General features: G+C 48.6%; 1 protein-coding gene across 9 annotated transcripts; it reads right to left on the bottom strand.

Moving 5' to 3' along the window:
* Positions 1-142: 142 nt before the first annotated feature.
* On the bottom strand, positions 143-19931 carry HORMAD1 (HORMA domain containing 1). Of its 9 annotated transcripts, none has more exons than XM_086628366.1 (14): positions 19733-19931; positions 19309-19360; positions 18777-18921; positions 17053-17116; positions 15455-15491; positions 15038-15058; positions 14914-14940; positions 14192-14259; positions 12166-12317; positions 7633-7898; positions 6323-6386; positions 2900-2976; positions 2129-2212; positions 143-677 (listed from the first exon to the last, which is right to left on the bottom strand). In XM_086628366.1, the coding sequence occupies exons 2-14, from the start codon at positions 19339-19341 to the stop codon at positions 597-599; spliced, it is 1119 nt and encodes a 372-aa protein (XP_086484492.1). In that variant the 5' UTR covers positions 19342-19360; positions 19733-19931; the 3' UTR covers positions 143-596. The 9 variants fall into 9 exon arrangements, with proteins under 9 accessions (XP_086484492.1, XP_086484496.1, XP_086484493.1 ...); XM_086628370.1 differs by having other exon boundaries at positions 19309-19363; positions 19733-19823; XM_086628367.1 differs by lacking the exon at positions 19733-19931 and adding an exon at positions 19529-19564 and having other exon boundaries at positions 19309-19363.
* Positions 19932-21719: the final 1788 nt, after the last annotated feature.

The following is a 21719-nucleotide window of genomic DNA, read 5'->3' as shown; positions in this document are numbered from 1 at the left end:
TTTAATTAAACATCTGTCTCCTCACAGCTGTACGGAAAAGTCAGTGTTTTGGCAGGAAACATGGAATTGAAGGTATGAAGAATATTTTTCACTGGGGTCCGGTGCCTTCGGTCTGGAAGAATGAACCAAGAATGAACCCCCCTCCCCCCAACTGTCCCAGGAGTGAAAGAACAACATGAAACACGGCTGTGACCACCCAGCCCTCCGGAACCTGCTCCATGGAACTCTGGAGATGCACCCAGGACTGGGGGTTCTGTGCCCCCCAAGGCAGGTTGGACAGGGAGCTCCTCCACTCTGCAACAGCCCCAAGTTTCCAGTGAAACTGGGTCTTGTGGGTAATGGAACAGAAATGGTCCCAGTCCCATCTGCAGTCAGGTACCTTCTGTCTTTCCTGGTGGAGTCCGACCTACAAAAAACAAGTTCTGATTTCTTCAGCTGGGCTTCTGGACAGATTTTCTTTCCTTAAAACACTCTCCCTTTCCACTACAAATAGAAAAGATCCCCAGGAGATATTTAAATATGAACATTCCCATTAAACGACGAAACGGAAGCGGTGTGAGAGGAACTCCGCAGACAACCAGCCGGGAGATGGGTGCCTAGAACTGCTCCTTCGGCTCACTGATCTTCCTCCTTTTGGGCAGCACATCTTGGCTCGACGAGGGATCCAGCTGATGAACCTGCCGAGGGAAAACAAACTCGGCATCACGGGCTGCCGTGCGGCACAGACCGCGGCCTGCTCCACAGCTCAGCCAGCTTCCCACGGGAACAGCCCACCCCGGACCAGAGCGCTGTGCCACGCACCAGGATCCGCGTATCGAGCACCTGGCTCCTGTGCTATCACCCGGTCCCTGCCCAGAGGTGCTGCGCCCGCAGTAACATCTGGATGCCATTTTCTGGCAGGACTGACCCTCCCTCCAAACGACACGGGAGGGCTGGGATGTGTTTGTGCTGGAACAGCAGGAGCTGCTGCACGTCACGGCTCCAGGAGAACTAAGGAAGGTGGTTCCCCTCGGCAGAGCCGACGCGCTGCAGCACAGCTCCTGGCGCAGCACGGAGCTGACGCGGCAGCCCCAGCGCCAGGGCACTGGGGAGCTGGCACGAGAGCAGAGCGCCCTGCACCATGGGCAGAGGAGGCTCAGCACCACATGGCCTCGCCCTTCCCAGTTTAATCCCATTGCTTCCAACTTGCACACGTGCGAAAAGTTGACAAACTGCCCTTGAGCTCTGCTGTGCTTTTGACTGTTTAAAGCAACTGTGCTCTTGTTAAATCCTGGTGTATCAAGCACATTAACAGAGGCTTTTTTAAAAGAAAGATACAGTGATAGATACAGAATGTTTTGGGGTTTTTCCCACATCAGTGAGTAACAAATACTGCACATGACCCTGGGGTTGACAGCAAAACCAATTTTTCTGTGGTAAGCAGTACTTCCCCACAAAAAGACTGGATCTGCTAGTTCTACGTTCTGAATTTAACATCTCCGCTTCATGGATTTGTTGGAAACTCTGTGAGCCCTTTCACACACGGGTATTTTTAAGACACAGACAAATTTCTCTCCTGGGTTTCTTTAAAACATTGTGCTGAGCAATGAATTTTCCACACTCCTAAGCCCAACTTCCATCGGCCTCCACAGAAATAAGGCAACTGTTAATCTAGGAGAAAACCACTGGCGATGACTAAGCTGCACTTCATGAATCCTTGCACAACTACTGCACCAAAAACTAACGAAGAGCTCTCCTGAGTAGGGACAGGAAGGGTACAGTTTTCCTTGGCCCTGGCATGCGGTTTCCCCTCCGGACTCTGCTGGCACACGCTCCCATCAACAACGCACTGAAGCAGTGGGGAATTTGGCTAAATGCAGCCTCACAAAGACACAAATCAATCCTAATGGATCTTTCTTGACTTGTGTTAGCTATATCAGCACTCAGCTTTGAGCTCTTTGGAAGAGAATTTTTTGACATCAAGAATCCAAATGTGTTGAATTTAATAGGAATTTTGGAAGTGATAAGAATTTAATTCTGTCAACATTAAAACTCTTAAGCTTTAATACGTTTATCTGCTGTTTGGAACAGAAAAAGGCTTAAAGAAAAGGGATGGAAAGAACAGAACTAGAGAAAAAACGGTACTAACGGTGCTGCTTTGAAATATCTTTCCACTTCTTGTCCTGCTCTCCGACATGTGAAGTTCAGACGTCTTACTTGCCAAATGATCAACCTAAAATCAGAAAATGGATGTTGCCTTGTGACAGCAGTAAAAAAAAAAAACAAACCAAAACAAAAATGTGTTAGAGGCTACAGCAGCGTTCAGTGCCGAAGCGTGCGAAGAGCTCTGGAACTGTAAATCCAGGGATACAACACTGAAGCCAACAGCATGACCTGTAGCTGAACGTGCCAGAGATCTCTGGCACAACCTTCGTGCACAGCAAGTCACTCGCAGTTAGTACTCTGCTCCAAGAAAACTTAAGGAGCTGTCTTTGAAGCAGTGCTCCATGTTGAAATTACACAGTTTTGCTACGTGCAGGGAATACAGCCTGAGTAACAAGCCTGCGTTTGAAGTCTGCATCAACCTGTGGGCTGTCAGCATTAGCAGAGAAATTTCTATTAGGCAGTGTTCAGTTATGGCCGTTTCTAAACATGGAAATTACGTTCCCATTTCCCTTAAGTCAGACATCTGTGTGGTTTGAAAACTGTATGACAGAGGAACGGCATTTTGTGATGGCTTTAGAACATGAACTGTTCTTACAAAGCACCAGAAAGTGAAACCTACAGGCACTGTACTGCTGGAAATACTGACTGTGGTCACTGAACCCTTAGCAGATTAGCCATGATTCTCTCGGAGCAGGAAAGGAGCTTCACTAAAGCTCTAGCAGAAGTTTAAGTTGACAGAGGGCAGTTTCCATACCTGAGGATTAGACACAGACAGATTCTGGTTCCCTCCAGGCTTCACAACCTCATCATCCTCACAAGTTGAATTCGGTTCTATAAAAGAGTTGTTGAATAATCAAGCAAACTGTTGACAGCACACTGGCAGCCTCTTGGCACTCCTGTTTTGTCACGAGGAACACGCGCTTCATGAATGCTGCCCAGGTGCCTCGCAAGGGCTGATTCTCCCTGTGCAAGTCGTTAACTCCGAGCGTTACACTCTCTCACATCTAATTCCATCATTCCTACCACAGGCATGCCAGAGACGCTGCTGCTAAGCAGCACGCACTTACACACGGGATCTTGGGAAGAGCGCGTCCGATCCCCGAACTCACACACTCTGTGCTGCTCAAGGTTTGTCTCCGCTGGGATTTGTTCCCAAGCAGCAAGCCTCACGAGCCTGTTCTGCACCACCGGACGGACAAACAGCGCTGCCAGGCCACTCTGGCACAGCTGCTGCGTGCTCCGAGCCCACTGCCAGCACACAGCTCCCAGTTTGTGACCAGCCACACACACCGAGCAACTCTGGCTGCAGCTCCTGTAGCTACAGCTCCCCTTGGCACTGCCTGCAGCTGCGTAACGGGCCACAGAGGATGAGCAGTCAGCTCTGGAGGGGTTTTTCGTTGTTGTTGTTTGTAATCCATGCTGGTTTTTCCACCAGATGTAGATGTAAGCATGACCTGGTTAAAAATGACTGTGCTTCAGCTGTGGAAATGACTGCAGAATTTCAGGGTGACAAACACATTTTCCTGTGTCTTGCAGTTCCTGTAAATAAGTCATTATACCAACTCCACAAGACAAGCAATTCGCTGCATTTTTGCATGGTTTGGGAACTTCTATGAACTTCTAAAAGCACAAGATACAACTTTGTGTGTTTGGTTGTTCCAGTTCTGCAGCTCTCTAGCATTGTCAAGATAAAAATGCTCATCCACACGCGCCATTTCCTATACATTTCCATCATTGTTTTTGATCAGCATGGAAATGTTAGCTGTTTTTGCAAAGTTGCACATTTTATTTCTGAAAAACACATCAACACCACTATTTAAACACACAGTGCAGCCTGTTCAATGCTGGGCCTGAATGCCAGGACACTCCAACTCGTTTTAGAAAAAGAAAATCCAGACTCGACTTGCTTTGTCCCATTGCCTCCACACGCACTCGGAGACCACGGCAGCCCTAACAAGCTGCTTGTCCTGTTTGGGCTGGGAGGACCAAAGCCACTGACACAGCTGCTGCTTTCATAGTTACATGGAAGCAACATGTCTGGAAGTTTTTACAGAAAATTGGTGTTTCTGAAGTCTGCAGAATCAGAGTAAAGCAGATGCAGCTTTAGGGAAATGCATTAAGAAGAGTGAACAGGGCAGGCAGCAGCACTAATGAGCACTTCTGGTCATTATCTCCACAGAAGCCTCTACCTCTGCTACAGAAAAAAGCATTTTACACAGGCTTCTTGGCCAAATAAAGGTTCCACCCTAGATTTTGGTCATAAAGTTTGGGTTTTTTTACTTCGGAGTCTTGAGAACTGTTCCTTTAGCTGGTATTTCACACCAGCATATCAGAGCATTTCTAAGCGCTCATCTACATCATCTCTACATAATCTTTTCCCAAAAAGGGACTTATTTCCCCTTTTGACCTTTCTTTGCTATGTTTGAAATGCTTTCTCTCCAGCAAATGGGTACCACTATTGTCTGAATGCTTCCTGTAGAGCCTCTCCAAGACGCGCAGGGCAACAAGCATCACCTCATTCCTCAGTTTGCTTGGTAGCAAAGTTCAGTCTTCGAGCCCCAGTGCTATCTTGCAGAATCTGAAGATAAATACTCTTCTACTTTTTCTCCTAGTTTCTCTAAAACCTTAAAGGGAAGCTCCTGCTCACAGAGATCCCTGAGGACAGAGTCTGCTGTCTTGTGTTCTGAACTGGAGCCAGTCTGGGTGCACATCTTGGAGCACTGATTAAAAAAGGACAGTGGAGTGCTTCCAGGCTGTTTCTGGTGGCAGCTGCGGCCAGGCTGGCATAGCCAGGCCAGTTTTTATTGGCATTTCTGCATCCAGAGCTTACAGTGGAGGAGATTCACACAACTGTGAGCAAACAGCAAAGAAACTATGTATAAAGGCTAAGAAATATCCAACGAGACAGGCGCTGCTGGATTTCATCAGGAAGGATGAGCAGGTACTTCCTAACGTCCTGCACTGCAGGAACAGCACAACTGTTTATTTGATAACAAGGGAGAAGCAGCTTTGCCTTGCAGGGTCAGGAGTCCTCAGAGTGCTTCCAAAACATGACATTTCCTTTACGCTCTCTGCAGAGCTCTCAGTTCGATTGTCTATTGAAGTTGCTATATGAAACTTTTTTCAAAAAACTAAAACAGAATTAAATGGTTTTGGTACCTTCTTGAGACGGGCTGCCTTATAGGCTTCCACCTGGAATTAGCTTTCTGCTGCTACTCACCTTGTTTGCCCAGTTCTACACTGGCAGATTTTACAGTGTTAGGATTTCACTTGAGGAAACTCCGTTTACCGAGATTCATACTGACAAAAATGCTTTGCTAGAACTTGTACCTATTACAACCAAAGTTTAAAAACTTCAATGGCAATTACCAAAATGCCCTGTGTATGCCGTAAGAGAAAGGGGCACACAAATCCAGATGAAGCTGTGAAAGTAAGCAGCCAGAAAAGGCACTAAACAGCACAGACATAGTCACACGACTGTTCATGAAACAAAACACATTTTGAGATGCAGTTGCTGTATCAGGAATAGCAAACCACAGCAAGGAACAACTTCCTCTGCAGAGCAGGACACGCACCACAGCGACAGGAATTGTTACACGGGCATCACTCAGGCTACAACCTAAAATCCCTTCTGTGTCCACAAGCCCTGACAGTCTTGATCCTGCCACAACCACAGACTGAAGTACGTACAGATTGCAGAACCAGACTGTGGCCCTGCTGTAGTTTAAGGGAAAAAGGTGGCTAAAAGTGGTACTTCTGCTCAACTTCAGTGGCTGAAGCTGTGAGGATGCGGTCCAAACAGCTGCAATTTAAACAAAAATAGACCCAGACCATGTTTTGCACAGAGAATTCTGCTTCCCAAGCCTGCAATGATTCACTCAAGAGCACAATACCCCTGCAAGCTTTATGTGGAAATCGAATATATTAGTAAAAACATAATGAGAGAAAAAGAAGGTAAGAATTTTAGAACAGAAACATGAAAACGTGCATTTGCTAACCAACTGCTTCACAGACGAAAGCCCCAATAGACAATAAAGGCGTAGCGATGTACGTGAAGAAAACAGAATGTAAATTTGAATAAGGTGGTCTACATCAGAAAAATTGAGTTTTCAGTTTAGTAACACCAGGAAAAACAGGCACAAACTGAAGAGGCTTGAAAAATATACATAAATGTTACCTGGAGCTTCTGAAATACTGCCATTATTCCTGTCTTCCGCTTTATTATCCAAGGCAGGATCTTCCTAGGTTAAGAGAAAGGTCTATCACTCACTGCAGGCAAACAAGGCAGAGGGTTTGTACTCAAGACACTTGGAGCCAGAGCTTATGAGATGGATTTCCAGCAGAACAAAAGGCATTGCAAGAATTGACTCTGACATGGGACACACAGGCTAGCTCAGCATCACTTAATCATCGAATGGTTAGGGCTGGAAGGGACCTTCAAAGGTCATCTAGTCCAACCCCCCTGCAAGGAACAGGGATATCTCCAACTAGATCAGGTTGCTCAGGGCCTTTATTAATTATCAATGCAAGCACACCACTAATTCAGCTACCGAGAAAAACATTTGTAAAACTAAACCAGTAACAACAGACATTGAAAGAACACTGTCATTGCATCAGCTACCGCCGTGCGCTGCCGAGGACATGGCGATTCGGAGGCACGCAGATTTTGAGGGCCAGGCAGTTAATTGGCATCCCATCACCCCCAGGCCTCCCCAGCAACGCTAACGGGGGCAAGGGCCAAAAAGCTCCACCTCCTTCTCACCACAGACCGTACGGATCAGCATGCGTATCTGCACGTCCTAACCAGACTAAGGTATTCCTGCCTGTGCCACTGGCCCCGCAAACACGCGGCCTCAGGGCCACAGCCCCAAGAGCCACCTCGGTGCTCCAGCACCGGCAGCAGGGCGTGCAAGCTGTCACGCGCTCGTGCCTTCAGCAAGTTCAGCTTTGTGCTTTTTCCTTGGCACGTTTCCCCAGGAAAAAGTCCCTAGAAGGAACCGAATTTGGTTTAACGTCAGCTGTGGCACCGCTGGCTGCGTGCATACTGCTGTACAAGAGGATGCCAGAGCAAATCCACTGCCAGTCAATGCTGCTGCATGCTTGGGACTGGTACGAGACAGTGCCAGGGAGGTTCCACCTGTGCCCTGCACGTGGAGCTGAGCCAACAGCCCCTGCACCCCAGCACGGAGCTGCCCCTCTGCTTCTCTCCAGCCTGCAGAGCCAGGACTACAACACTGCTGCTGCTGACAGGCCTTGTGCTGATGCACTTGGCAACCTGTCACTGTGGAAGCGGTACTGAACAACTGGCGCAGTAAAATCAAAACAAAAGCGTAGTGAAGACGTCTTGTCTTGCTTAAATGTGTCTGGAAACACAGAGTTTTTAATTAATATTATCGTAAGGCATGCAGTAAAACGAATAATGGCCCTTTTCTAGACTATAACTCACAAAGGATTTCAAAAAGCTACACAGAACGTTTGCGCTCTTACATTCACGTCCTGGTTCTCTTCTTCTGGACCTTCTGAATCTTCTCTGTCCACTCTGAGCACCTGGAGAGGCACATTGCTTCCGCCACGCTTTAGGATGCTTCTATCAACGTTTTCCATGCGTTGTTTTTCAGTTGTAACTTTCACTTTCAGCATATGAAAAGGCGTTGGCACTTCGCCCACGTTCAGGTACATGGGCTCCCCTTCAAACACCATCCCCTCGCACTCGCCCTCCTTAAAGCCAGGAGGCTGGTAATCAGGGGGTGTAACTGCAGAAAAGAAGTCGGTAAATGTGTCAGAATGAAACACGTTCTTGCAAAAACAATTCGAACTTGTGTGGCAAAAAGACTCTTTTTGCCTTTTACATACAAAGAGCAACTCCAAAAAGCTTGTGTGTGGGGAAGATCGTCCACAGATCAGTGTGGGCAAGGTGATCCACAGACAATTTCCATGGATAATCAATGTTCCACTTGTACTGAAGGAAGTTTTTTCCTCTACACCTTGGCAAACCCCAAGGAAAGCTGTTTGAAACGTTTACTCATGCAAAGAGACAAGCCAGAAGCCCTGACTTCTTGTTCCAAAGCCATTTAAAGAGGCAGACATTCAAACAGTCACCCCCACCGGAACTACTCCGGCAAGCGTGTTACGTCCCAAGACCCCCACCGCTTTTAAAACGGGTTCCACAGCACGCGGCCGAGCAGCCCACTCTCCCCCGGCACACAGAAGGCGGGGGCGGCAGTGCCAAGAACAGAAGCTGGCAGCAGCAAGGACCAGCAGGAGGATGAGACTTCCCCGAGCCTGAGGAGCCCCTGCAGAACCACCGCACCGCTCTGCAGACTGGAGAGGAAGGATCCACCGCATCAGGACTGCTGCTGGAGCTGAGCAAGTGGCACGACCTCTCCCCGTGTTAACACCAGCTCAACCTGGAAAAGGCACTGAGTGACAGCAGTGGGCGGCTCTTCGGAGCGGCACAGAGGTGCCCGTTTGCTGCCTGGACACACCTGAGAGCTGCACTGCTCACCCGGGGCGTCAGACAACCAGACCTCATACAGACCCCCACCATCCAGGGCTGTCTGACACGGGCACCAGTGGCACAGCAGGAGCAGTCGGAGGGGTGTCCCTGGGATCAGAGAGCCCTGGGAGCAGCGTAAGACACTCTGGAGTGCAGGTGGCTTTTTCTTCTCCTCCCAGTCAAAGGGAAGGGTTTGAAAAGGCCAGTTGAATGTGGCGAATCGACAAATGGTCACAGGACTGGTGCCACAGCCAGGGGTTCAGCTACTTCGACCTTAGACTTGCTTTGAGAAACCCGTTCTGCTCAGGCTGATGGTCCATCTGCCAGAGAAGGGAGGAGCATCTTTGGTCATCAGCTTGCCAAGCTGGCGAAGAGGCACCTCAGACTAACCCACTCCTACCACTTCCTGGAGAAGGATCACAGATCAGCAGGAGAGCACCTGAAGAGCAGTACAATAGAATTACTCCAGCCACTAAGCCACCTTCACCAGGGGCACAACTGAAATTCCCCTGTGCAAACACACATGGCATGGAGAATAAACAAGAGGAGACAGACGTGCACACATCTGCAGGGCTGTGACCTTACTAGGATGGAGCCCATGACGGGAGCGTTGGAACAGAAGGATACAGGCTCTTTAGGAAGGACAGGCAGGGAAGACAAGGAGGAGGGGTTGCCCGTGTCAGTGACCATGGAGCTCTGACTGGGGATGGATGAGAAGCTGCCTGAAAGCTTATGGGTCAGGATTAAAGGGAGGACAGGGACAGGGGACGTAGTAGTGGGGGTCTGCTACAGATCACCTGACCAGGAAGACCGGGTGGATGAGGCCCTCTACAGACAGATAGGAGCTGCCTCACGTTCACAAGCCCTGGTCCTCATGGGGGACTTCAACCACCCCGATATCTGTTGGAGGGACAACACAGCAGGGCATAGGCAATCCAGGAGGTTCCTGGAATGCATGGATGGTAACTTCCTTCTCCAAGAGACAGAGGAACCAACGAGGAGAGGTGCTTTGCTGGACCTTGTTCTCACCAACAAAGAAGGGCTGGTGGGGAACGTGACGCTCAAGGACAGCCTTGGCTGCAGTAACCATGAAATGGCGGAGTTCAATATCCTTAGGGTAGCGAGGAGAGAGCACAGCAAGCTCACTGCCCTGGACTTCAGGAGAGCACACTTTGGCCTCTTCAGGGGTCTGCTTGGTAAAGCACTATGGGATGAAGCCCTGGAGGGAAGAGGAGCACAAGAAAGCTGGCTAATATTTAAGGGTCACCTCCCGCAAGCTCAGGAGCGGTGCATCCCAACAAAGAGAAAGTCAGGTAGGAACACCAGGAGGCCTGCATGGATGAACAAGGAGCTCCTGGACCAACTCAGGCACAAAAAGGAGGCCTATAGGGGGTGGAAGCAAGGACAGGTAGCCTGGGAAGAATACAGAGAGATTGTCCGAGCAACCAGAGATCAGGTTAGGAAAGCTAAAGCCCTGATAGTTAAATCTGGCCAGGGACATCAAGGGCAACAAGAAAAACTTCTATAGATATGTCAGTGATAAAAAGGGATCTAGGGAAAATGTAGGCCCTCTCCGGAAGGAAACGGGAGACCTGGCTACCCGGGCTATGGAGAAGGCTGAGATTCTCAATGACTTCTTTGCCTCAGTCTTCACTGGCAAGAGCTGCAGCTGCACAGCCCGGTCCCAGAAGGCAAAGGCAGGGACAAGGAGAATGAAGAACTGCCCACTGTAGGAGAAGATCAGGTTTGAGACCACCTAAAGAACCTGAAGGTGGACCAGTCCATGGGACCAGACGAGGTGCACCTGCAGGTCCTGAGGGAACTGGTGGATGAAGCTGCTAAGCCACTACTCATCACTTCAGAAGTCGTGGCAGTCCAGTGAAGTTCCCTCCAACTGGAAAAGAGGAAACATAGCCCCCATCCTTAAAAAGGGAAAAAAGGAAGACTTAAGGAACTACAGGCCAGTCAGTCTCACCTCTGTGCCTGGTAAGATTATGGAGCAGATCCTCCTGGCAACTATTCTAAGGCACATGGACAAAAAAAAAAACCCAGAGGCAACTGGTGACAGACAGCATGGCTCCACTTAGAGCAAATCATGCCTGACAAGACTGGCAGCCTTCTCTGACAGGGCTATAACACTGATGGATAAGGGAAATCTACAAGGACTTGTGCAAAGCATTGACACTGTCCCAAACAACATTCTTCTCTCTAAATTGGAACACGTATGGATCTGACAGATGGACCACTTGGTGGATAAGGAACTGGCTGGAAGATCGCACTGAAAGAGGTGCGGTCAATGGCTCAGTGTCCAAGTGGAGGCCAGTAACGAGTGGTGTTCCTCAGGGGTCAGTACTGGGACCAGTGCTATTTAACATCTTTGTTGGAGACATGGACAGTGGGATCAAGGGCACCCTCAGCACGTTTGCTGATGACACCAAGCTGTGTGGTGTGGTGGACATGCTGGAGGGAAGGGATGCCATCCAGAGGGACCTGGACAGGCTGGAGAGATGGGCCTGTGAGAACCTCATGGAGTTCAACAAGGCCAAGTGCAAGGTCCTGCACGTGGGTCAGGGCAATCCCAAGCACAAGGACAGGCTGGGCAGAGAATGGATTGAGAGCAGCCCTGAGGAGGACTTGGGAGTGCTGGTGGATGAGAAGCTCAACATGAGCCAGCACCATGTGCTGGCAGCCCAGAAAGCCAACCATGTCCTGGGCTGCATCCAAAGCAGCATCCCTGCTGGTCGAAGGGGGGGATTCTGCCCCTCTGCTCTGCTCTCCCGAGATCCCCCTGCAGTGCTGCCTTCAGCTCTGGGGTCCCCAACACAAGAGGGACATGGAGCTGCTGGAGCGGGGCCAGAGGAGGCCACGGAGATGATCCAAGGGCTGGAGCACCTCTGCTATGGAGACAGGCTGAGAGAGTTGGGGCTGGTCAGCCTGGAGAAGAGAAGGCTCCAGGGAGACCTTCCAGCACCTAAAGGGGCTACAAGAAAGCTGGAGCGGGGCTTTTTACAAGGGCATTTAGTGACAGGATATGAGGCAATGGCTTTAAACTGAAAGAGGGGACATTTAGATTAGATATAAGGAAGAAATTTTTCACTCAGAGGGTGCTGAGGCACTGGAACAGGTTGCCCAGAGAAGCTGTGGCTGCCCCATCCCTGGAAGTGTTCAAGGCCAAGCTGGATGAGGCTTGGAGCAACCTGGTGTAGTGGAGGGTGTCCCTGCCCATGGCAGGGGGGTTGGAACTGGATGGTCTTGAAGGTCCCTTCCAACCCAAATCGTTCTATAATTCTATGAAATCCTTGCTCCAATTAAGTCAGTGACAAGACTGTGTTCCTATCTTTGGTTCTAAGAGAACCAAATCTGTTCCTCACAGATTTTAGATATTGTCTTGAGAAACAGAGACATGCAAAATAACATCATTTAACAAGTCCCAACAACTATAAGGATTATACATTAAAATATTTCTGAGTTGTTTTCTGATGTCTGAACTGAGTTGATAAATCAAGGTAACACAGAACTACTACCTTCATCATAGTAAAACAGCTTCATAGTCAGGCAAACATCATTCGGTAACGGACTCAGGTTTTGCATCAGAACATAAATCTTGCGAATGAGGAGGATGCTTGCTTTCTTGGTGTCTGCACAGGTGACTGTGGAATCATTCCTTTTGTTCGTACTAAGGATGGACAAAGATTCCAATTATTTTTTGATACAGAGTAAGTTGTTGCGAGCATTAAGATATGTGACAGTTAACAGACTCCACAAACATCAGAAGCAGACATCGCATTTATTGCTAAGGTCTGAGATGGCAAGCACTGCAATTCCTAACACTTCCTAAGTGACCCGCGTGTTCTCTGCCCCTTGGAAGATCAAATCCTGAGCCAAGGACATAATGACAGCGTGTGGTTCAGCAGCTGTGACCAACTACTGTCCTTCACACTACACAATGCTTAAAAAATACCCAATCTGAAATAAAGAGAAAAGTAGGCACTTTTGAAAGCCTCAATTCTGCTAAGTCTTACATACTTGCTTTGCTTTAAACAAGTAACACTATTGCCTTTGACAAGAATGGTTATGATAAGAAAACATGTGCCTGGGTGACTCTTGGCATCCAGCTCCAGCATTTGCATGCTCCTGTTCCACCAGCATCTGACCCAAACCCTACCTTCCTGACACCAGAAGTGCTCTCCTCCTGCTCCTCACAGCCGCACAGCTTAGAGAGGCATAAGGCAAGCAACTGGCAGTTATTTCACTGGAAAGCCCTCTCTTTTGGAAGCGCACCCTTCCGTCACTGCGACGGTTTCAAACGCCTCACCCCTTTGCAGGTCACCTCCTTCCCTGCACGGTGGCAAAGAGGCAGGCTCATGCCTTACATTTTCACAGTGGTCCAGCATGAACTCATGCCAATACACCAAGGCAGCCCGGTGTGGCTGAGAGTCACATCCCTTCCACCAGTTTTATGTCACTTACAACATCTTTCAGAGGTAACTAAACGCAGCCCAAAGGACCAAGGACCTGGTCCTGCAGCACTGCAGCCTTTTTAAGGGCTTTTCTTTTGAAATTTCAAAAGCATTTTATGCAGGAAGAAAGCTGGGAGAAGTTCGTTAGATACTTGCTACATTTCAATTACTTGTCTTAAAATAAGCCATCTCCTTATAGCTGCGACTGGTCAATGAACCCCTACAATGGAAGGAGGCTCAGTGGAGAGGGGTGAGGGTGATGTGAAGCTCAGGCAATAACACAGGACATCACTGACTACAGCTGTTGCAGAGAAAGCTGACTGTCTCAACACACAGGGGTCCTGAGCATGGCCTTCACTTTAGATCAATAGCTGTGTCAGCTGAGGGGATCAACTGCTGGTGAAAGTGTTTCTCCTCATTAAAAGTTCATTAAAAGCATGTGCATGTCTCCTGGAGTTAGCCAGACCAGTACAGGGGGAGTGAATATGTGGCTCAGCCCAAAGAGTATAAAAACTAAACAACTAAAGAATTCTGAAGACCTCCAACTATGGGCTGGAGCTGGCTTCAACCCACACATTCCTTCCCTGTGACAGGGGATGCCCAGCATCACAACGGTGAGCATATCACAGACCAGCACTGGGAGTCACACTGGTATTATGACTGATCCATGTCGTGCAACAGCTATGCTTTGCTAAGTGCAGCTTACATTTGTGCTGCATTTTCAGTGTTTTGTATCATCTCTGCTAATGAGAAATCTCATTTACATTCAAGTATTTTCCGGTAATTAAATCTGGCATTAAACATTTCACCTGCCACACAGAGAATATCTTATAGAACCTGGTCAGAGAGTACTGGACTCAAGACTAAGAATCATCTTTTAAGTGGATATTGAAAAATACGAGCATAATCTGAAAAAATGACTTATTGTATTTTATGAATAAATCTAAGCTCATAGTATATGTTGTTAAATTAGTCTTAAGATCCAGAATTTAAAAAGGAAGCACCAAACATACAATCCAAAGTTTCTACATTCAGCTGTCTGCAAACGGACTGAAAACCACCGGGCAGAATCGAGTCCCAGTGACAGTACCTGCTGAAATCCAGGAGTGGCCCATCATGGGTGTACTTGAATTTGAAGTGGTAACATTCTGTAACAGTCTGCGAAGAAATCCAGGAGTTATTCAGCTATCAAGCAAACTGCTGCTGCTTCTGCCTAGTAATCTATTAACGCTACATTTAATGAAAACAGCAACAGCCCAGATCCTGCCTGATCCACTCACTCACACTGAATACAGCTTGCTAATGCTGTAACAATTAACAGCATTCCTGTCTACAATTGTCATCAAATAAAAATGAAGATCTACATTACTTTCCAGGAATCACCAAGATAAAACATTTTGAAACATCAGCTTAAGTTTTTAGAATGAAATATTAATCCAAATTTTCATCACCATGAAAACATTTCACACATAACAGAGACATGGTGACGCCCAGTGGTTAGTTAAAACACACTTTTTCACAAAAGTTCCCTAAATTTGTTACGCAGAGTTAGGATGATGCATCTTCAGGGGTGTTTAACTCCACAACCCCTTGGGTTTCTGTACTGGCCTGGGAATAACCTGACACTAGATACTGGAAGGCAGCTGACTGCGTGGCAGTTCCGATTAGCTCTAGTGATTCTCACATTTGATACTTTAAGATGTCCGGTTTTTACTGTGCATTAATGTGAACATTAAGTACTATTGCTTGTACACACATTTCACTACATCCATGCTACGTTAGTTATCCCGTAAATTATTCCAGCAGATTTACCTGAGGATCTTCTGGATGGGTGTAGACCTGTGTTTTTAAAGTAAAGAGAGGAAACAGTAAGAGCTGTGCATATCTCTAAGCATCTACCTTAAAAACGTGCACCTTACTTTTCAGAGATACTTACTGCTAGGACAATCATTCTTAGCTGTCAAACAGAACCAGAGAAAGAAAAAGAACATGAAATGGATTCCATAGCCCATTTCTGCTTCCCAAGCTGCTTTGTTTCTCTAGCTCTGGAAACCTGTACAGACAACTAAGGCCTGTTTGACCAGAAACTTCATGTGCTTAACTCCTTATCAGTTTAAGAAAGGACTTACTCGACCAGGAGAAGAAAATTCCTATGTATTCCTGACTTTTTTCTGTTTACAAAGAATATTACCCTGACATGTCTGTGTCCCACGTTGTAGCTAACTGTTTTAACGCATTAAAGCACAGTTGTTCCCGCACCAGCAAGTCCTACAACTCCACTGGCAGCTAATGGACTTGCATAAATGAATGTTTCAACACGTTTAAAATAGCTGAACAATACTGGAAAACTTACGTATTTCTTCTGCAAGGCATCGTAGCATCCTAACATCCTGCAAAAATCAAATAATGTTGTCCATCTACTACTGATTTACATTTGCTTTGACTAAAGTAGTTCCCAAAAATGAAATTCTTGTGCTTAGCCTTAGCATTATACTAGAGCAATAAATAACACCTATTCCATTATTCTCTTATTAGCAGTGATACAAACAATGACTACCTTTGTAACACCAAATCATCCTAATCTCTCTGCAGAATAAGTCAAAACATAAACTATAAGTAAATAATCAGTAAAGGCATAATGCAATCATGCACCTATTGTTTTCAAACACCTAACACCTGTATTCATTCACCAGTTTACAGATAAATCAGCTGAACACCAACATCCATGAAGCTATTGCCTTTATTCAGCTGTTGCAATTTGCTTTTTATATCGCATGCAAACAGCAGTCAGTGAACCAAAAGTTACCCTGATTTTTTTTTCTTACTTTTCTTTTGAATACAGTCAACAGGCAAAAACTGGTTTGGTGTGTACACGATGCTGAGTTAAGAAAGGCCAGTCGCCTGTAAACTCCAAACAGGCAGCACCCACCCTTCACACAAAAGCCAGGGAGCTTTTCCGTGCAAGCATCCCCAGGCTGCCGACCCGCTGCCCTCACCAACGTTCGATGCATGAGGAGCAGGCGAAATGCTCTTGGTGCCACTTCAGTTCCTCTGCCACAGGAGGATCAATTCAGAAATTCCAGGTTACAGCAAAGGAAGCCTTCTTCCCTCCATTAGTGACAGCACATGACTAATTCCACCTTTAGCAGCAGAACTCAGACTTAACTCTGAACACCTCAACACCAACAGCAGCTGCAAACCCTCTCTGCTGAACGCAGCATCATTTCTGATGCCTTACCTTGTAGTGCAACTGGTAAAACTGGGAAAAGAGCAAAGATGGCCTTTACAGAGGTAACAAAAACTAGGAATGTGTAAGGCAAAGGCCTTATGCACTGTTTTCTAAACAGTAAGGAGAGCAGCCATGAACAGATCTCATACTTACTGTGAGCAGAAAGAAAATAAAAATAAATACCTCTAGTCCCAAGTGACCCACACGCAACCTGGTGAATGCACAAGCCGACAGACTATTGTTTGCAGACACAATTCTGCCTTTGAACACAAACACAAACAGTATCCCTTTTTTAAACAAGTCTGAGAGCAAAATCTTTACATTCAAGATGCAAAACGGTAACGCTGCATCTCCTGTTCAACTAGAGAGGAACTACTGGTTAGATTTTTGCATTGATGTGCAGTCTTGAGCACTCATACACTCACAGAAACTAAATGTAAAGTATAATCGCTCTACTGTAAACAAAGATTTGTGCTCTACTAAGCACCAAGTCGTAATCCTTTCTAGAAACACAACTGTCCAAGTCAACTACATCTCTACTGAAACACATACACTTTTACTTTCCATTAAAAAAATAAACTGTCAACATCATAAACACTGTGCAGTAAAACCACTGCCAGAGCAGTTGTTCACTCACAGCAAGTCAGCTTTCTCCTTTTTATCTGTGAAAAATCAGAATTGACATGCTATGAAGTGTTACATATGCACAGTAATTAACATACCATTTCACCAGCTGAGTAGAGCCAGGACAGTTCTTGTCTTCCCTCAGGATTTTGACACAGACATCTCGAAAAAAGGATATATACATGCATATGTACTTAGGACAAAACACAACTACATTGCAAAGAAAGTAAAGTTCAGTCCCTAAAAGTATATATCGAAAGCAGACCAAAATTAACATTATTGACAGGTGTAGACTAGTTTTAATTACATCACCACTAACAAAATTTAACAATGAATGTATTAGTGACATTTCCATTACAGTCATCAAAACCAGCTGTGACCTTTAATAGACCCAGTGTCTTAAAATCATAGAATCATAGAATCATAGAATGGTTAGGGCTGGAAGGGACCTTCAAAGGTCATCTAGTCCAACCCCCCTGCAAGGAACAGGGATATCTCCAACTAGATCAGGTTGCTCAGGGCCTTGTCCAACCTGGCCTTGAACGTCTCCAGGGATGGAGCATCCACCACCTCTCTGGGCAACCTGTTCCAGTGTTCTACCACTCTCATAGTAAAAAATTTTTTCCTAATATCCAACCTGAACCTACCTCCCTCTATTTTAAAACCATTACCCCTTGTCCTATCATAACTGGCCCTCCTGAACAGCCTCTCCCCATCTTTCCTGTAGGCCCCCTTGAGGTACTGGAAGACCGCTATAAGGTCACCCCGGAGCCTCCTCTTCTCCAGGCTGAACAGCCCCAACTCTTTCAGCCTGTCCTCATAGGAAAGGTGCTCCAGCCCTCTTATCATCTTCGTGGCCCTCCTCTGGACCCTCTCCAACTGGTCCATGTCCTTCTTATGTTGGGGACTCCAGAACTGGACGCAGTACTCCAAGTGAGGTCTCACGAGGGCAGAGTAGAGGGGGAGAATCACCTCCCTCGACCTGCTGGCCACGCTCCTCTTGATGCAGCCCAGGACGCGGTTGGCCTTCTGGGCCGCAAGAGCACATTGCCGGCTCATATTGAGCTTCTCGTCCACCAGTACTCCCAAGTCCTTCTCCTCAGGGCTGCTCTCGATCCAATCACCACCCAGTCTGTATTTATGCCTGGGATTGCCACGACCCAGATGTAGGACCTTGCATTTGGCCTGGTTAAACTTCATGAGGTTGGTACGGGCCCACCTCTCCAGCCTGTCAAGGTCCCTCTGGATGGCATCCCTCCCTTCCAGCGTGTCAACGGCACCACACAGCTTGGTGTCATCGGCGAACTTGCTGAGGGTGCACTCCATGCCACTGTCCACGTCACCGACAAAGATGTTGAAGAGGGCCGGGCCCAACACGGACCCCTGAGGGACGCCACTTGTGACCGGTCTCCACTTGGACATTGAGCCGTTGACCACTACTCTCTGAGTGCGGCCATTGAGCCAATTCCTTATCCACCGAGTGGTCCATCCATCAAACCCATGACTCTCTAATTTAGAGAGAAGAATGTCGTGCGGGACAGTGTCAAAAGCTTTGCACAAGTCCAGGTAGATGACATCCATTGGTCGACCCTTGTCCACCGATGCTGTCACCCCATCGTAAAAGGCCACCAAGTTGGTCAGGCACGATCTGCCTTTGGTGAAGCCATGTTGGCTGTCACCCACCACCTCCTTGCTCTCCATGTGCCTTAGCATGGTTCCCAGGAGAATCTGCTCCATGACCTTGCCAGGCACAGAACACTCATTAACTCGTGACAACCCTATGACAACAGATTTTGCAAAGAATCATGAAACAGCCTGTTACCATCCATGTATCTCGTTCCATAGGCACTTTCAGGAAAGATTCCTCTCAGGTATGTAATGCAGGATACTGCTACTGCCAGGAGCCTCTTCACTAGCATCAGGGATTGCTGTTCAGTAGATATTTTGTTAGGAAATGCAACTGCGCTCTGAAAGTCAGGGACAGAAAAGAATTAATCTCTGCCCACAACAACAAACCTCTACAGTGTACAGTCTGGTTCAATGCCTGCTTAACATTTTTACCTTAATTTGAAGTTATGACTTTCATAATTTATGAAGGTGAGCATATTCCTAACACTCAATGTTACTATGTTTTTAGGACACTGCTGATTTCTACTAAGTGCATGATCACAAAGTTCAGTCTCAAACTACTTTGCTATTAAGCATCTTTATTCATAGTTAAAGATTGAATTAGCCTGTAATTTTCAAGTGAAGAAATATTATAGAGCACCTAGGTGCACTATTTCAGCTAAAATTCACTAGTTTTTCTGATTCAAACAATGTACTGTCCAGAAATACATAAGAAAAAATCATACCACACAATTCCTTTGCTTCTGAGCAGTTGCCATTTCGCAGATACTCTTCTGTCTGCTAAAAACACCTGCATTAACACATACACGACCACCATCCATAAGCACACACGAGCTCAAGACTGCAGCTACTCAGCTTTAACAAGTCAGAACCTACTCAATCTCTAACTGTTCGAACCCCGTATTTTCTATGGAAACAGAGCAGCACAGCTCATCTAATAATCACCAGCATTAGATTCTTGATTTTCACACCAGATCTTCCCCAAGGTTGCAGCACGCAGTGATCAGGCTGTGGTGTCGCTATACGGAACATGAGCTTGGAAGCGCTGCTCTGAAGCGACAGCTGGCACCAAGCCTGACAGATTCTCAAAGCGCCACAAGAAGCTGCTCTCCACACTTCTGTCACCCGCAGCCAAAGTTGAGCCATCACCTTTGGAAAACACCGCCAGGGTTGGGCTGTTTTCCTCTATAAAAGAGCACTGGATAAAGACAACCCTCTCCAGTTACTCTTTTCGCTGAGCCGTGTTGTCATGAAGCGTTCAACCCTCCCCACCGCGGCGGGACTCCACAGACAGGCTTTCCCGCCATCTCCAGAAGCGAGATGCACCCACGCCGAGGCTGTGGAAATGCCCGACGCCAGCAGGCGGGCCCAGACGGCGCGGGGAGCGGAGCGCGCACGGCCGGCGGCTCCCTGCGGGTGAGGCCGCGCCTGTCAGACGAGCCCCTTCCCGGCACCGTCACCCCGCAACAGTCCACCTGCCTCCTCACGGCACCAACTCCGCCCGCTGCAGCGCGGGGCGGGCCCAGCACGCCCGCGCCACGCTCCGCACGGCACTAGCGGGCCCTCCGCCCCTCCGCTTTTATACCGCGAGAGGCCGTGTGCAAACGGTGGCGGGGGCGCGCCCTCTCAGCGCGGGGTGCCGTGCGCAGCGCCGCCTCGGCCGCGGGCCGGGGCCGGGGGCGGGGCGGGGCGGGGCGGGGGGCGGGGCCGGGGCGGGGGCGGGGGCGGGGCCGGGGCCGGGCCGGGGCGGGGCCGGGGCGGGGCCGGGGGCGGGGCCGGGGGCGGGGCCGGGGGCGGGGCCGGGGGCGGGGGCGGGGCCGGGGCCGGGGCCGGGGCCGGGGCGGGGCCGGGGCCGGGGGCGGGGCCGGGTTAACGCGCGCCGCGCTCCGAGCTCGTCAGCCCCGCGACGTACGGGCGGGGTCGGTCCGCGCGTGGGCTGGCGTCAGTGTCAGATTCAGCGCGTTCGCAGCCTCGACCGACGGTTTATCCATGAAGACTTTCTCCTTCGGAATTAGTTTCACGTCCCCGTTCCGTGCCAGTGCTGTGCCCGCTGCCCCGTTGTGTTCTGTGGGTGCCATGGCAGCAGCCGCATTCCGGTGTCATCGTCAAAGCCTGCATCACCGTGACGCCACCAGCGGCGGCTGCCTCCGTCCGGGCGCTGTTGGCAGCAGTGGGATGGTCCGCATCCTCCATTCCCACATCACAAATCAGAAACGCAGAGGGCGAGGGCCTCGGTGGGACGGTGGGAACCGGCCATGGCCTCCAGAGACACCACCTCCAAGGAGACCCGTCCACCTGCAGCTGTTCTCCGCGCAGCAGCTGTGTGCGCAGCGTTGCGATCCCTCATTCAGCGCCGGATGCAATAAGCATTGGATATTCAATGCGCGTATCCCCGCCGCTGGGTACAATAAACATGTTAAATGAAGAGCGTATACTCAAGCTGAAGATGTGGGAGGGGAACGTGGTGTGTGAGAGGCTTCTTGGAACACCATCCCTTTCCCAAGAGAATGATGATGTCCCGTTTTTTTAGCAAGAGTCACCACGCCATGGGCAAGCGAACTGGCGTAGCTGCCAGGCACGGCAAGCGCGCCATGTGAGCATCCAGCAGCCAGCATGTAGAACGGAGCCGGAGTGTTTTGTGAGAGGTGCCAGACGACAAAGTACCAGCTAGAGCTACACCAGCTGGAATTCCATCTGCCACTCTGTCCTGGTTTCTACTGGGACAGAGGAGTTTTTCTTTTTAGCAGGGCAGCTAGAAGAGCTCTGTGGTTTGGATTTAGTCTGGGATTTGTTACGTTGCTGGCATGCTGATGTTTACAGTTGGTACTGAGACACTCAGGACATTCCAGCTTGCCGTGTTCTTGCCAGCGTGCAGGAGCATAAGAGGCTGGGGGGGGATAGCTGGGACAAAGGGTTCAGAACTCCCCTTATGATTTGAAATTGGATTGAGGGCCAGATTGGCCACCGGAGTATTCCTTGTCGTGCAACGTCATGCCCAGTATACAGATGAGGGTTGACTGGGAACATAAAATAGTTTAATTCTCTTCTGTGGGACTCTCTCAATTCCTTGGAGTTCTGTCTCTTTCTCGCTCTCTTTTCAGGCCTCCTGCTTGTCCGGGATGGCGGTGTCGGGACT

This window comes from Tauraco erythrolophus, chromosome 30, assembly GCF_009769465.1.
Source record: "Tauraco erythrolophus isolate bTauEry1 chromosome 30, bTauEry1.pri, whole genome shotgun sequence".
NCBI classification, from domain to species: domain Eukaryota; kingdom Metazoa; phylum Chordata; class Aves; order Musophagiformes; family Musophagidae; genus Tauraco; species Tauraco erythrolophus.
The sequence above is the reverse complement of the archived record's forward strand: the minus strand, read 5'-3'. Positions and strand labels throughout refer to the sequence as shown.